The sequence below is a fragment of the Somniosus microcephalus genome, chromosome 1 (genome assembly GCF_052327205.1).
Source record: "Somniosus microcephalus isolate GS21.2 chromosome 1, FLI_Smic_1.0, whole genome shotgun sequence".
NCBI lineage: Eukaryota > Metazoa > Chordata > Chondrichthyes > Squaliformes > Somniosidae > Somniosus > Somniosus microcephalus.
The window spans coordinates 84,185,299-84,202,371 of NC_140987.1; the positions used below are offsets into that span (position 1 = coordinate 84,185,299).

Below are 17,073 nucleotides of genomic sequence, written 5' to 3' on the forward strand. Positions count from 1 at the left end.
ACCTGAACACCGACATCTCGACCCCTCCAAGTCCTTTAGCCCGACGGCCTGCCTCGCAAACTTGATGTGGTTTGGAGCTGTCGGGAATCCCACACTTAAGCATTAAAAATAGGGATTAGGCTAAAAACTGCCTGTTAACTACCTGTTAACAGGCAGTTAATTGGCACTAATCCCTTCCCGCCTCGGGTAGGTGGGTCCCAGTGCAGGGCGGGTACCCGCCTCCTTTGAAACTGGCATGGAGGCGGGTTGGGTGCAGGATGGGGTAGGTACTCCCGATTTCGGGATTTTAACACCCCACATGCCTCCAAACCTGACTCCACGGCCCAATGAAAATCCTGCCTATGGTGTACCGCAGGGATCTGTACCGGGGCCTCAGTTTTTCACCATATATATTAATGACTTGGATGAAGGAATAGAGTGTTGTATATCCAAGTTTGCAGATGACACTAAGTTAGGAGGCACAGTAAGTTATGTAGGTTGGAGCTTTAAGTTACAAAGGGGCATAGACAGACTAAGTGAGTGAGCATAGGAACATAGGAACAGGAGTAGGCCATTCAGCCCCTCGAGCCTGTTCTGCCATTCAATGAGATCATGGCAGATCTGTGACCTTACTCCATATACCCACCTTTGCCCCATATCCCTTAATACCTTTGGTTACCAAAACGCTTATCAATCTCAGATTTAAAATTAACAATTGATCCAGCATCAATTGCCGTTTGCGGAAGAGAGTTCCAAACTTCTACCACCCTTTGTGTGGTGTTTCCTAATGTCACTTCTGAAAAGTCTGGCTCTAATTTTTAGACTATGCCCCCTAATCCTAGAATCCCCAACCAGTGGAAATAGTTCCTCTCTATCTACCCTATCTGTCACCCTTAATAACTTGCAAACTTTGATCAGATCACCCCTTAACCTTCTAAATTCTAGGGAATACAACCCTAATTTGTGTAATCTCTCTTCATAATTTAACCCTTGAAGTCTGGGTATCATTCTGGTAAACCTACGCTGCACTCCCTCCAAGGTCAATATATCCTTCCTAAGGTGTGGTGCCCAGAACTGCTCACAGTACTCCAGGTGTGGTCTAACCAAGGTTTTGTATAGCTGCAGCATAACTTCTACCCCCTTGTATTCTAGTCCTCTAGATATAAAGGCCAGCATCCCCATGAGCCTTTTTGATTATTTTCTGTACCTGTTCATGACATTTTAATGATCTATGTACCTGGACCTCCAAGTCTCTTTGGACTTCCACTGTTTTTAGCTTTTCACCATTTAGAAAGTACCCTGCTCTATCCTTTTTAGGTCCAAAGTGGATGACCTCACATTTGCTTACATTGAAATCCATTTGCCACAGTTTTTCCCATTCACTTAATTGATCGATATCCCTTTGTAATTTTATGCTTTCATCTACACTGCCTACAATACCGCCTATCTTTGTGTCATCGGCAAATTTGGATATATGACTTTCTATGCCATCATCTAAGTCGTTAATAAATACTGTGAATAGTTGAGGCCCCAACACAGATCCCTGCGGGACACCACTAGTCACATCCTGCCAATTTGAATACCTATTTGAACAAAACTATGGCAGATGGTATTCAATGTGTGAGGTCATCCACTTTGGATCTGAGAAAGACAAATTAGAATATTTTCTTAATGGTAACAGACTAGGAACTGTGGAGAAGCAAAGGGATTTGGGTGTTCTTGTACGCAAATCACAAAAAGATAGTGCACAGGTACAAAAAAGAATCAAAAAGGCTAATGGAATATTGGCCTTTAACTCAGTTGTTTGGAATTCAAAAGTGAGGAAGTTTGCTTCAGTTGTACAGAGCCTTGGTCAGACCCCATTTAGAGTACTGTGTTCAGTTTTGGGCACAGAACCTCGGGAAAGATATATTGGGCTTGGAAGGTGTCCAGCGCAGAGTCATCAGAATTATACCAGGGCTTAAAGGGTTAAATTATTAGGGCAGGTTCCATAAACCTGGCTTATATTGAATTTAGACGGTTGGGTTGATCTAATCAAGATGCTTAAACTGATAAAGGGATTCAATAGGGTAGATAAAGAGAAACTATGTCATCTGGTGGGGGGATCCCGCGCAAGAGGGCATAATCATAAAATTAGTGTTAATGCCATTTAGGAGTGAAATCAGGAACCATTTTTTCACACAAAAGGTAGTGGAAATCTGGAACTCACTTCCCCAAAAGGCTGTGGATGCTGGGACAATTAAAAATTTTAAAGCTGAGATTGATACAGGAAAAATGTTGGAAAGTAAGCCTGAATTGAAAAACCTACAGATCCAGTATATGCAATATCCAATATCTGTACAGGTAATATGCACTGCAGTAATTTACAGTATCATTGCTGTTCAAATCAAGTAATTCAAACCAATAAACTAGCTGTTCATTGTTGTTATCCACAACACAACCCTGCAAACAAAAGATGAAAATGTATACCTGTAAATAACAGTAAGTAATGGTATGTTGTATGTGTCATAAGGAATAACATGCCGTTGTTTCAAAGGCAGTGACTCATCTCAAGACTGAAATAGTGTTGTAAACTGCAGGAAAGAAGCTCAAGTGTTCTGTCAAATTTATACCAACCCTGCGCTAAATTATTGCTTTGCAATGCCGTGCAAACTGTGTTATGTAAGGGGTCGTTTTAACGAGCTTATGGTGTGCTAAATCGGTTTTGATTTTCGCACTACTCGTGAGCGGTTTCGAAGCGCTCCCCCCTCACGGTTCTAGACACTGGGCTTATTGCCAGACAACCTTTGTGTGTTGGCCCAACTCGTGACTCGGAAGACAAATGGTCAGATGAGACAGATTGAGTTTTAAATCAAAAACGATCTTTATTTTGAAAGAGAATGTACACAGAGAAAAATGGCAAGAATAAATGCGGACGAAAAATAACGTTTCTCACGGAGGACTAAATTATACACTGAGAAAAATAACTTTAAAGCCTATAAACAGTTCTAAAATAGCGATAAGCTAAAAGCGGGGGTGAGGGAAGCGCACGGACACATCGAGGGATAAATCACACTCCTGACTTACAAATACCCTTAAAGTTACAAACCCTCCCGTTACTGAATATACCTCAATTATGTCAGTTAGGCAGAGTTGGGCCTTTATGCTCACCAGAATTTCAAAACCCGTCTGGACCTTGGTACTCTTGTTACGTCTGGAATTTCCGATCTTCCTTATGGGACCGGCTCCTGGACCCTGTTACTTGGTGTCATTCGGGACCTCCGACCTTCCTTATGGGACCGGCTCCTGGACTCGCTCTCCTGTACAAACTTTGGAAGTCCTCCGAAATCCTCGAGCCGTTTTCTGTTCCGCACGGTCCTCGAACTCCCGATGGTAACTGGACTTGGACTTCACGGTGTGAACCGTCTCCGGAGGAGTCTTCCTTACTCTGGTCGAATCTTAGACTGGCTTGCTGACGATTTACCTGAACGGTTATACTCTTTTCTGGCCCTAATCTTGGCGCCAAATCAACCGTTTTCCTTTGTTAAGGTTGCTTTAACAAAAGCAAGCACATTAATTTTAACTGCTCGCAAATCGAACTAATGGGAATCCGATTAGTGTCCCTTCGTTTGTGTGTGCTCAGCAGTTTCTGAGATCGGTTATCGCTTTGCCATAATGGGAATCCGTTTAGTGTCCCTCCGTTTGTGTGTGCTCAGCGGTTTCTGAGATCGGTTACCGCTCTGCCAGCGATTAGCGCACCTCCAGGTGCTAATAGTTTTGTTTACTGCTGTAACCACATTACAATATCAAAAACAGTAAGGTTCTGGATTCTTCTAATCGATGATGACTCAGACTGCTTTAAGGTACTGTGTGTGTGTCCTTTTGAACTGGGCCATGAGAACTGCCAACTCCATTCTGTGTTCTCACAATGTGGCCACTTCAGGGGCCCTACCTGTATACTGTATTTCATGGATTTTTGCGAATCCTACAGTGCCCCCTGTGATACAATGAGCATCTTCAATCGTCTTTGTATCATAAAATGTCTTTGGGTGAGCACAAATCCGTTCCCTCCCCAACTGACCTTCCCCGTAATTTACCTTGCTAAGGCGTGTACCTCGCCCGCACTTTCCTCATTCCGAACAACGAAGTTTGAGAAAACATTTACTATTGGAGACAAACCTTTAAGCAATATACAGACTCACCTTGAGTCATAACAGAATAATCATAATACAATATAATGCGAAATCAAACAAGGCACAGAACAATCCAAAATATTAAAACACGGTAACAATAACTAAACCTTATTCTCCAAAACTGTATATATCTATGTACGTCTGCCGCCCATCTCCGGACGGCCAGCTTATAATCTGCGGGGACTGTCGCAGGCCTCCCCCTGCGGCGTTCCCACATCAGTCTCAGCTGCTAGTCCCTGGCAGCCTGTGGCTGCTGGCTGTGAACTGTTTAAAATTCCCACAGCTTTCCTACGGGGGTATCTTTTTACAGTAACCGGCGACCAGACCTTTTCAATGCTACACTGAGGGGCAAGACCTAAAACCTCCGGCTCCTCCCCTTCTGGGTGATCGGGGACAGGACCTGGGACCTCCAGTTCCTCCCCTTCTGGGTAACCAGGGACAGGACCTAAGACCTCCGGCTCCTCCCCTCCTGGGTCCCAGAACAATGGGGGAGTCTCCCGTTTAGATGAGACCACTCCTCCCCTCACGCAGGCTGCACGTCCAGCCTGTGTGACCTGTGGCTGCAGCTCCCCTACAGCGTTTAACTCTTTACTGGCCTTTTCAGCCCCTGCAGTCTGTTTCCCTGCCTCCGGCTTAAACAGCTTGCACTGTTTAATATACCTGGCAGCTAGCCAGTAATCTAGTTTTATCTCCTCTTCCCTACCCACTCCTGTACTGGGGGCAGGTATCCCCTCACCACCCACTGCTGGTGGCTGAAAATCTTCATGAACCATTTTAAAAACCTTTAGCTGACCCTCTAAACTGCTGTTAACCTAGCGTTCTCCGCCCTTAAAGCCTGCTCAACTAACTTAGCCTCCGCAACCTGGCACCGCAGGTATTCCTCCATTTTACTGGAGGTCTTTTCCTGTGCATGTCTTTCTGGGGGACACAGGTCGACAGGCTGCGCTGGCTCTAGTCATTGTGGGGGGGCAGAGGTGGGGGAGGGAACTACAGCAGCTGTACTTCCCTGGCCAGTCAGAAGAGACCGCATGGCCTCTAAAAATGACTCGATCCCAGTGGGAGCAATTTCTGTCTCTGCCTTTTGGACTGGGGCTGTGGGAACCTTTTCCCTTGTGTCCTTCCAGGGATTCTTACAGTCCCTGCGCCAATGCCCCTCCTTCCCGCAACCGTAGCACGTTTGCCTGCTTTGGTTGGGACGGCTCCCTTCCTGGCGCCACTCTTTATGGGGCTGGTCACCAGGCCTGACCTCACAAACCTTCCCATTTTTCGGGGGGGTTTCACTATCTCTACCATTTCTAAAAGTGACTGTGAGTTGACGGATTACCGTCGCCTCCGTGGTCAGAGGGTTTCGGGGGTCGAACCAAGCCATTGACTGCATTCGAACGCGGGGCAGGGAGTTATTCATAAGGCACCTTAGCCAGTGAACTAATGGTTCCCCGTCCAGGTGCGCTCGCGCCGGCATTCCCGGGCACGCATCCTGGTAGACTGGCCACAGCCTGTCCGCGAACGCCTGCGGGAATTCCCCGGGGAGCTGGACTGTTCTCTCTACCCGGGAGAACGGACTCCCCTCGTTCATCCCCATGGCCTCCAGGATCTCTTCCTTGAGCTTGCCATAATTCTCCTGACCCCTCTTACACTCATCGGGTAGCGTCTGGAGGAGATCGCTACCCAGGGAGAACAGCATCATTTTGGCCCTTTCTGCCTCGTCGCAGTCATTCACACAGGCCGCCTGCTCTATCTCCCTAAAGTGCAGGGAAGGGTCCCCCCTCATGGTGAGCTTGGGGATGTGGCTCACCATGGAACGCAATTGTTGCGTACCGTGTGCAATCTGGAATTGGTTCTGGATGTCCCCAGTTTCCCCGTCGTTACCGGGTGGTCCGTACCTCCGCTGTATAACGGGGTACACCGGTCCCGGTCCCTGACTCTCTCTTGGGCTAGCCTGGTCTACCTGGGGTTCTTCATCCCCCACCTGCTTCTGTTCCCAGACCTCTGGAAAACTAGGGGCTAGGGGTGGTGGCTGTGCAACCTCAGGTTCCCTAACCCGTTTTGTTCTGGGGGCTGCCTGCAGGACTGCCCTGACTGGATTGCTGTTAAATTCGGCCTGGCCGATTTTTGGGCTAATGAGACATATCATCCCCTTTGCTTTGGCCAACTCCATACGTAAGCTTTCAATTTCCTGCCTACAGGGGCCGTGGTCTGCTTCCTCAAACCCCTGAGCGTAAGCCACCTTATAAGCTGCTTTTACCTCGGCTACTTTCTCCTCCTGTGCCTTAAGTTCCCCCGTGAGACTGCTAATTTCCGCCTTTAACTTCCTTTCTCTTTCCCTAGATTCTCTTGCTTGGTACTCAACATGTTCTACCCTAAAACTAGCACTCCCCTCTAACTCAGCTATCTTGCCCTTTAGCCTTTCTCCCCTGGCTTGGTGCTCACGCTGTACTTCAGCGGCCTGGCTTTCCATGTGCTCTACTTTCCCCCGATGATCCCGGACCATCGCTGCCCTCTCTTGGCTTATTGCCTCCAGGGCCACTAGCACTTTCCCTTCTGCTGCAACCTTTTCCTGCAGCTCTTGGGACAAATGCCTAATCTTAGATTCTTTACTGGCCACCGCGTGGTCGAGTACCAGAACCTGCATTTTGTAACACATGAGCCATACCGCTTTCTCAATGCCCTTGCGGTGCTTTTTACTAGCCGTCCACTGACCGGCTGCCTTTAGGGGACCCTCGGCTCCTAACATGTCATACACCCATTTTTTCGCTACATTGACTTTCCCACACACGTAGGAAGCTAACTTATCTTCCATCACATCTGTCTCACCCGAGTCTTTGTCCACCACACAAGGTTTCTGTAGCCAGTGTCCTGCCGCGGTCGCCATTCTGTAAGGGGTCGTTTTAACGAGCTTATGGTGTGCTAAATCGGTTTTGATTTTCGCACTACTCGTGAGCGGTTTCGAAGCGCTCCCCCCTCACGGTTCTAGACACTGGGCTTATTGCCAGACAACCTTTGTGTGTTGGCCCAACTCGTGACTCGGAAGACAAATGGTCAGATGAGACAGATTGAGTTTTAAATCAAAAACTATCTTTATTTTGAAAGAGAATGTACACAGAGAAAAATGGCAAGAATAAATGTAGACGAAAAATAACGTTTCTCACGGAGGACTAAATTATACACTGAGAAAAATAACTTTAAAGCCTATAAACAGTTCTAAAATAGCGATAAGCTAAAAGCGGAGGTGAGGGAAGCGCACGGACACATCGAGGGATAAATCACACTCCTGACTTACAAATACCCTTAAAGTTACAAACCCTCCCGTTACTGAATATACCTCAATTATATCAGTTAGGCAGAGTTGGGCCTTTATGCTCACCAGAATTTCAAAACCCTTCTGGACCTTGGTACTTCTTGTTACGTCTGGAATTTCCGATCTTCCTTATGGGACCGGCTCCTGGACCCTGTTACTTGGTGTCGTCCGGGACCTCCGACCTTCCTTATGGGACCGGCTCCTGGACTCGCTCTCCTGTACAAACTTTGGAAGTCCTCCGAAATCCTTGAGCCGTTTTCTGTTCCGCACGGCCCTCGAACTCCTGATGGTAACTGGACTTGGACTCCACGGTGTGAACCGTCTCCGGAGGAGTCTTCCTTACTCTGGTCAAATCTTAGACTGGCTTGCTGACGATTTACCTGAACGGTTATACTCTTTTCTGGCCCTAATCTTGGCGCCAAATCAACCGTTTTCCTTTGTTAAGGTTGCTTTAACAAAAGCAAGCACATTAATTTTAACTGTTCGCAAATCGAACTAATGGGAATCCGATTAGTGTCCCTTCGTTTGTGTGTGCTCAGCAGTTTCTGAGATCGGTTACCGTTTTGCCATAATGGGAATCCGTTTAGTGTCCCTCCGTTTGTGTGTGCTCAGCGGTTTCTGAGATCGGTTACCGCTCTGCCAGCGATTAGCGCACCTCCAGGTGCTAATAGTTTTGTTTACTGCTGTAACCGCATTACAATATCAAAAACAGTAAGGTTCTGGATTCTACTAATCGATGATGACTCAGACTGCTTTAAGGTACTGTGTGTGTGTCCTTTTGAACTGGGCCATGAGAACTGCCAACTCCATTCTGTGTTCTCACAATGTGGCCACTTCAGGGGCCCTACCTGTATACTGTATTTCATGGATTTTTGCGAATCCTACAGTTATTGTTAATTTATCAGCCATGTGAAGTATTTGGCATCTGTAAATGTAAATGAAATGAACAGCAGAGGGAAGTGAGGTTAATTTTCAGAAAATCTGTAGAGTAAGTTAGTATTGTACTCTTCATGCTTTGTCAAATCAACAATAAAACTGACAGCCATGTGAAAAAACTTCACAAATCAATAGGGAATTGATTGGACTGTTGGATTGTGTAACATATTGACTGACTCATGAAAAATGCTGTCTGTTAGCTGCAAGAACAGTCTTTTGAAAAATCCTTGATGTATTCTCATAATTTTTTCCTTCTCTTTTTGTTCTAGGCATATCTTGATCTGTCTGGCTGCTTATCTGGGTTGTGTCTGCTTTGCTTACTTTGATGCTGTCTCGGAAATCCCTGAACAGGGCCCAGTCATCAGGTTCTGGCCTAGTGAGAAGTGGGCCTTCATTGGTGTTCCATATGTTTCTCTTCTATTTGCAGAAAATAAGTCCCAACTAAAAGTTACTTAAGAGAAAAATGAAAGATTTGGCTGCACATTCCTTTGAGTACAAGCTTCGGAAAGCTTTATTCCACGAGGCTGGGGTGCCACCCAGATTTCTGGGATTTATGTATTGTACAACATGGATCAAACTAGTCTTCCTGCTTATAACACTAACACTCCCTCAGGAGACTATACTTTTAACAAGTTGAAGCAAACTGTTTAGGAGAGGGTGACAGATGCTTTTATATCCAAATGGAAATTACAGCAGGATTATAGCATTTTTGTAAAAAAAAGCTGTTTCAGAGAATACTGTGAATGAAATATTTGGCAGTACAATACATTTCTGTAATTATATTCTTTTAAAGCAGCACTCAAAGAATAATTTCTAAAAAATATTCTGAAGGAAAACCTGTGCATGTTTTGAAAACTGAAAGAGAACTTCAGCTCTCAAAAGGTTTATTTTTAGGCTAGGTCAGGCTTGTCATGTTATTTTATGCACGTGTTTGAAGACATACGAACCAATTTGTTGCCACAATTTACATCAGGAAATCATCTTTAGATGGAAACTTAAGACCTTTGAAGTCTGTTTCTGGAGGGAAATTATTCTGTTATCATATTTTATTGTGCAATGGGACTTTCTGAAATTTCTATCAAGGAATTGTTTACTATTAATTGTATAAGGGCCTCCAGTTTCAATGTCTGTTAGTTAATGTGGAGATCCTATATGATATTCTACAAGATATCTAAAGTCGAAGGTTGGGAATTTCCTCAGAGTTCCTTCTGCTCCGCTGCCATAACTTCACTGGAAATGTGGCAGAAACCACGTTTACACATGTAAAGGGGAGGAAACTCCTAGCCAAAGACTAATGCCATTATCATACGTCTGATGTTTTTTTTTGGATGTTGCATTGTAATCGTCAGGGCAATATTTCAATACTTATAGCCAGAAATTTGAAGTTACAAATTTGAAATTTGAAATACTTTTGTCATTAAGTCAGTTCAATTTGTGGGACACCTATACCAAATTCTGCATTGTTAATTACTAATTCAGAATAGTCTAATGTTCTTTCACCATTTGATGTCACTTCCTAGAAACTAGTCTGCTGTAATCAATCAGTTGGCAACAGTCAAAATGGTTTCATGCCTATTTGAAGTTTTTGTCAAATGATTTACAAAATGGTGTGTTATCTAAGGTCCCACATATTCTCCATTGTTATTTATGATCAGCATAGTGACCCCCAGCTGCCTAATGCTTCAATGTTCAGAGTAGACCCATACCTAGGATTGGGAAATCATAGGATTTTGTCCTGTATTTTCTGTATGCCTGAAGTTGGGGTTTTACTATGTTAAAGGCGCATACATAAATGCAAGTTGTTGTTGTTGTTGGTGACTCTTTATTGGGATACAGATCAACAATGATTCAGTGCCCTCCATAGCTTATTCAAGTTGCCATTATTTGTGTTTGAGATTTGGCTATGCATTCTGACAGGTGTTTTGACCATGGCAGGGAGAGCACCACAGCTGAATTTGGTCCTGTAATGTGTGCATGTGTGTCTTTAGTGCTACCCTTGGCAACGTCAGCTGGAAAAGAAAGACTTGCATTTACATAGCACCTTAATGACTTCAGGACATCCCAAAGCGCTTTAAAGCCAATCAAGTACTTTTTGAAGTGTTGGCACTGTTGTAGAATTATAGAATGATGCAGCACAGAAGGAAGCATTTCGGCCCATTGTGCCTGTGCCGGCTCTTTGAAAGAGCTATCTGATTAGTCCCACTCCCCTGCTCTTTCCCCACAGCCCTGCAAATTTTCCCCCTTCAAGTATTTATGCAATTTTCTGTTGAAAGTTACTATTGGATCTGCTTGCAACACCCTTTCAGGCGGTGCATTCCAGATCATAACAACTCGCTGCGTAAAAACATTTCTCCTCATCTCCTGTTGTAATGTAGGAAACGCGGCAGCCAATTTACACACAGCAAAGTCACACAAACAGCAGTGAGATAATGACCAAATATTCTGTTTCAGATGTTGGTTGAGGGATAAGTATTTGCCAGAATGCAAGGGAGAAATCCCCATCTCTTCTTCAAATAGTGCCGTGGGATCTTTTATGTCCACCTTAGAGGGCAGATGAGGCCTTGGTTTAACGTCTCATCCAAAAGATGGCACCTCTGACAATGCAGTCCTCCCTCGGTACTGCACTGATATATCAGCCTAGATTATGTGCTCAAGTCTCTGGAGCGGGACTTGAACCCACAATCTTCTGACTCAGAGGTGCGAGTGCTACCACTGAACCTATGAGGTCAGGTTCCACACGTATACTGTTGGTGCTCAGCTCCACCACTCTGCCTCCTCCAATAAACCCAAGGCTGTGCCATTCTTTGCAATTACTTACCTGACATTTAGATAATGAAATAACTGAAACTTCCTCCAGCTAAATGTCAACAAAATGTCAGCCATCCTTATCAGTTCCTGCAAACACCTATGAGTCTCCAGTCTCAATTCCTCTACCTCCCCAGCTTCCACCTCAAGGTAAGCCCAGAGGTGTGGAACCTTGGTATATTTCTCAACCCCAACCTAAGTTCCCTCCTTCATATCCAAGACTGCTTTCTTTCATCACCAAAACTTCACCTGTTTTAACTTCTGGCTCTCTTCCTCTGCTGCTGAAACTCAAATATATTCCATTATTATTGCCTTGGGGCTTGATTTATCCAACATTCTCTATGCTCACCTCCCTGCTTCTGCCCATCATTGCAGAATGCTGTAGCCCACATTCTCATCTACACCCCCAATACCCCTGTCCTCAGAAATTGCACAGGTTTCCTGTGCCTCCGATCATTATCCTCACCTTCAAATCCTTCCATGTCCTCATACCATCGTACCTCAGCGATCTCCTCCTGCTGTGTGTATCTGTGTGCACCCTCCCCTCCTTTGACACCAGCTTACCGTTCATTCTCTGCTTCGCTATTGGTAGTTGCTTTTTTAGCCACAATGCCCTTGCCCTCTGCAACTCTGTCTTGACTCCTCTCCCTCAGCTTTCAAAAGCCTCTTAATGATCCTCGTCTTTAACCATGCCTTCAATCCCCCAAGTCTTTTCCTTTCCCCCTTCTGTTTGGTGTGCACTCTATACACCATCCTGTAAATATGTCTGTGATATCTCTCTGTATGTGAGGACCACTGTAGTAATGTAAGTTGCTGTTGTTTGGAAAACCCTAGGTATTAAATGGGTTTGGTTTAATATGAATCTTTTCCTCCAGTCCACAGTTTCTTGCCAATCCATCATTGACCAGTTAACCATTACACTTGTGAGCATGTTCTACTTTCTGGGTGTGTAACAAGTGTTCAGTCTTATTCTCTACATTGAATGGTATGTTATTAATTCTGTGTGGAATTTTATGTGTATGTACTCAATTAATAAGAATGCTTTAAAAAGAAATGTTCTCCCCAGATATGCTGTGCCACGCAATCTATTTTCTTCGAGGGGAGCTGTGACCTTCGACATTTTGACATCAAACCCACAATGTTGCAAGTCAATACAAGGGCATTCAAAAATTATCTTGTAGGATACTAATGTATGAATGCTTAACCCATGTGTCTGAAATTATTTTATTAGCTATGTTAGTGACGATGTTAATCTATTTTAAAATACGTTTTTAACACCTCTGCTAAAAGAAGAATTGCAGACAATTGCTTTAAGCCATGGCTCAAGAGGTAGAGTAAAAAATGTACAACAAAAAAGAACCATTTGTTCTAAATCTAGCACGCTATTGATATTCTCATTGGAACTACAAACATAGCATCCAAGAAATTTTTGAAGTGTGATTTTTGACATGCATTGTTTACAACTATTTTGAAATTTGGATTGTACCTTCTCATTCCTCTTACATTTCCTCTGTCCCTGGCTCTTTCTCATTCCTCTCACATTTCCTCTGTCCCTGGCTCTTTCTCATTCCTCTCACATTTCCTCTGTCCCTGGCTCTTTCTCATTCCTCTCACATTTCCTCTGTCCCTGGCTCTTTCTCATTCCTCTTACATTTCCTCTGTCCCTGGCTCTTTCTCATTCCTCTCACATTTCCTCTGTCCCTGGCTCCTTCTCATTCCTCTCACATTTCCTCTGTCCCTGGCTCCTTCTCATTCCTCTCACATTTCCTCTGTCCCTGGCTCTTTCTCATTCCTCTCACATTTCCTCTGTCCCTGGCTCCTTCTCATTCCTCTCACATTTCCTCTGTCCCTGGCTCCTTCTCATTCGTCTCACATTTCCTCTGTCCCTGGCTCCTTCTCATTCCTCTCACATTTCCTCTGTCCCTGGCTCCTTCTCATTCCTCTCACATTTCCTCTGTCCCTGGCTCTTTCTCATTCCTCTCACATTTCCTCTGTCCCTGGCTCCTTCTCATTCCTCTTACATCTCCTCTGTCCCTGGCTCTTTCTCATTCCTCTTACATTTCCTGTGTCCCTGGCTCCTTCTCATTCCTCTCACATTTCCTCTGTCCCTGGCTCTTTCTCATTCCTCTCACATTTCCTCTGTCCCTGGCTCCTTCTCATTCCTCTCACATTTCCTCTGTCCCTGGCTCCTTCTCATTCCTCTCACATTTCCTCTGTCCCAGGCTCTTTCTCATTCCTCTCACATTTCCTCTGTCCCTGGCTCCTTCTCATTCCTCTTACATTTCCTCCGTCCCTGGCTCTTTCTCATTCCTCTTACATTTCCTCTGTCCCTGGCTCCTTCTCATTCCTCTCACATTTCCTCTGTCCCTGGCTCTTTCTCATTCCTCTCACATTTCCTCTGTCCCTGGCTCTTTCCCATTCCTCTCACATTTCCTCTGTCCCTGGCTCTTTCTCATTCCTCTTACATTTCCTCTGTCCCTGGCTCTTTCTCATTCCTCTCACATTTCCTCTGTCCCTGGCTCTTTCTCATTCCTCTTACATTTCCTCTGTCCCTGGCTCTTTCTCATTCCTCTCACATTTCCTCTGTCCCTGGCTCTTTCTCATTCCTCTCACATTTCCTCTGTCCCTGGTTCTTTCTCATTTCTCTCTCATTTCCTCTGTCCCTGGCTCCTTCTCATTCCTCTCACATTTCCTCTGTCCCTGGCTCTTTCTCATTCCTCTCACATTTCCTCTGTCCCTGGCTCTTTCTCATTCCTCTCACATCTCCTCTGTCCCTGGCTCTTTCTCATTCCTCTCACATCTCCTCTGTCCCTGGCTCTTTCTCATTCCTCTCACATCTCCTCTGTCCCTGGCTCTTTCTCATTCCTCTCACATTTCCTCTGTCCCTGGATCCATCTCATTCCTCTCACATTTCCTCTGTCCCTGGCTCCTTCTTATTCCTCTCACATTTCCTCTGTCCCTGGCTTTCTCATTCCTCTCACATCTCCTCTGTCCCTGGCTCTTTCTCATTCCTTTTCATCATTTCTCTCATTCTCTTCTCCTTTCCCTCATTTCCTCTCTCCTGTTTGCTCTCATTTTTTCTTTTTCTTCCAGTTTCTCATTCCCTCTATCTCCTTCCTTTCCCCTTTCATCCTGTTATTCCTTCTCTCCTTCTCTCTTTCTCTCACTCCATTTCCTTGTCTCTCATTCCCTCTCTCGCTCACACGGTTACTGGCAGTGGGTGTTTGTCTCATAATCCAGAGTCTTCAATTCAGTTCTCAAGGGATCTGCAAGGTCATAACTGCGAAATTCCAGCCTTGGTTCAGTTGTAGCACTCTGAATCAAGAGATCATTCAAGTCCTATTCCAGAGACTTGAGCACAGAATCTAGGCTGGCACTCCAGTGAAGTACTAAAGCAGTGCTGTACTGTCGGAGGTGCCATTAAACTGAGGTGGATGTAAAAGATCCCATGGCACTATTCAAAGAGCGGGGGAGATCTTCTGGTGTCCTGGCCAACATTTATCCCTCAACTAGCATAATTTAAAAAAATTATCTGGTCATTTATCTCATTGCTGTTTGTGCAACCTTGCTGTGCGTATTTACCCACAGTGACTACACTTCAAAAGTATTTTATTGGTTGTAAGGTGATTTGGGACATCCTGAGGATGTGAAAGGCTCTATATAGATGCAAGTTATTTTATGCTTGCGCTGAGTGGAACTGGAGCAAAGATGAAGTGAGGGAGTGGAAACTGCCTGAAATGCAGAGTTTGAGATGCACTGAGGGATGAGGAGGGGTCCAGCAACTAGGAGAAAGACAGCATGAAGTGGATGGATTTCGAAAAGGTGTTGATTTTATAAATGTTAAATAATTAATGTGATGAAACATTACAGTAGAAAAATAATGGTAGAAATATGAATCTCATTATTAAATTCGCAGGTTTCAAATCATCTTGCTTTATGTCCTTTGGTAAGTATTATGACAAGTGGTCCCTGTGAGGCTGTCAGTACTTGCAGGTTACCCCCCCCCCCCCCATTTGTGCCATGTCATGTGGTATATTTAAGGGGATTAACTTTATATCTCAGATAGCAGCACTAATATTTCTAGTTTTCTGTCATCACAAATAGACTACTCAGCAACCTTTTTATAACATGACTTAAGAACTTTATTATTTCTAAAGAAATAATATTTTTGTATTTGAAATGCACAATTATTACTAAGCTATGTAAGATAATAGATTGTAGAAATGACATGTAAGCTACAGAAGAAGCTCAGCATTTGGGACTTAATTCTCTTTTGTTCAGCTCCAGAATACAAAGCTGCAGTATCTTTTTTGATTAAGTACTTGTAAAAAAAAAACTCAAACATCAGGGCTCTGATACATCGAACCAAAGCTGGTTTAAAAGTTTTTTAAAAAGGGGGAAATTTTAACTTTTTCACCAAGTGAATAAAATTTAAATGACTCCCAACATTGCCCTCTCTGTTTTCCTTTACACACTGGTAAAACAAAGTCTGAATAAGATTAATTTCATGGCTTGTAACCGTAGAGCTCAGTGACTGACTTTGCCCCTGTTGTACTGTGCACTTGGCAGCAGTGTGATGAGCTCTTTTGTACCACAGCATGCAGGATAACACTGCCATTTCACAAAAAACGGCATGTTTGTGTTGGTGGCTAGACCATCTCATCCAGGTATACACCCAACTGTGTTTAACTTTTACTTTAGTGTTTAAAATCCTCTTGGGCAGCCTACTGCCCAGTCTTTACATTTCAGCCATTGCTTATGCCTGACCATTAAAGGCTGTAAAGTGCGTCAACAAACACTAGTTTTTAAGTTGGAACAAATTTGTAAATTATAAATAGTGAATAGGAAAGGTACATACATATTGATCATATAGAATATTTTAAATCTTACATTTAGTATCGATGGTCTGGAGTTGTCGGAGTTGGACTGGGGTGGACAAATGTAAGAAGTCACACAACACCAGGTTATAGTCCAACAGCTTTATTTGAAGTCACAAGCTTTCGGAGCGCTGCTCCTTTGCCAGGCGAAGTGGAGAGATGCATAAAGACACAGCTTATATAGTCAGAGAATAATGTCAGATGTTTACAGGTAATCTTTCTAACTGCCATTTATGTAAGGTTTTCCTGACTGACCTGTTTGGGCACCATTCACACCTTTGATTGCTGTGATTATCTCTCTGCCGAGGTGTGATAAATGGCAGTTAGAAAGATTACCTGTAAACATCTGACATTATTCTCTGACTATATAAGCTGTGTTTTTATGCATCTCTCCACTTCACCTGATGAAGTAGCAGCGCTCCGAAAGCTTGTGACTTCAAATAAAGCTGTTGGACTATAACCTGGTGTGTGACTTCTTACATTTAGTATCGAGGGGACAATTTTCAAATGCAATGTCACAGTGTCATTTGTATCTGTAATTTGATGTTCATTTATATGTGTAGACGGCCTGCATGGTTACATCTGACTCGTTGACATTCTAGTCCTTTGTGATATGTGCAAACCATTTCTTATCTCTCCTCCCATCTCCTATTTAAAAATCTTTTACATTATGAAGCTGATTTTTGGGAATAATCCCTTTAAACTAGGGACTGTATGCGACTCCCTAGCGCTGTCCATCTGGCCTGTGAAGCCCAGGCATCTCAATCTTATTTCTTATTCACTGCTTTGACCGGTTTGTACTTTGTAGAGGTTTGTAAAGGGATCATCTTAGTGCTGTTGCATCAGTGGTAGATCATTCATAAATCAGAGCACCAAGTATCAGCAGTATCAGTTAGTATCAGAAAATGGAGATACATGCAAATTAATGGTAACACGGATTTAAATAGGAAATAGGAGCAGTTGGCCATTCGGCCCTTCAAGTCTGCTCCATCATTCAATACGATCA

General features: G+C 44.0%; 1 protein-coding gene across 2 annotated transcripts in view; it reads left to right on the top strand.

Moving 5' to 3' along the window:
- Positions 1-13,071, top strand: part of acer2 (alkaline ceramidase 2) — a 107,346-nt gene extending 94,275 nt beyond the window's left edge. For both annotated transcript variants that reach the window (XM_085983937.1, XM_085983940.1), the window contains one exon: positions 8,655-13,071. In XM_085983937.1, the coding sequence (XP_085840063.1) occupies positions 8,655-8,841 (187 nt within the window). In that variant the 3' untranslated portion in view covers positions 8,842-13,071. The remainder of the gene's footprint in view (positions 1-8,654) is intronic.
- Positions 13,072-17,073: the final 4,002 nt, after the last annotated feature.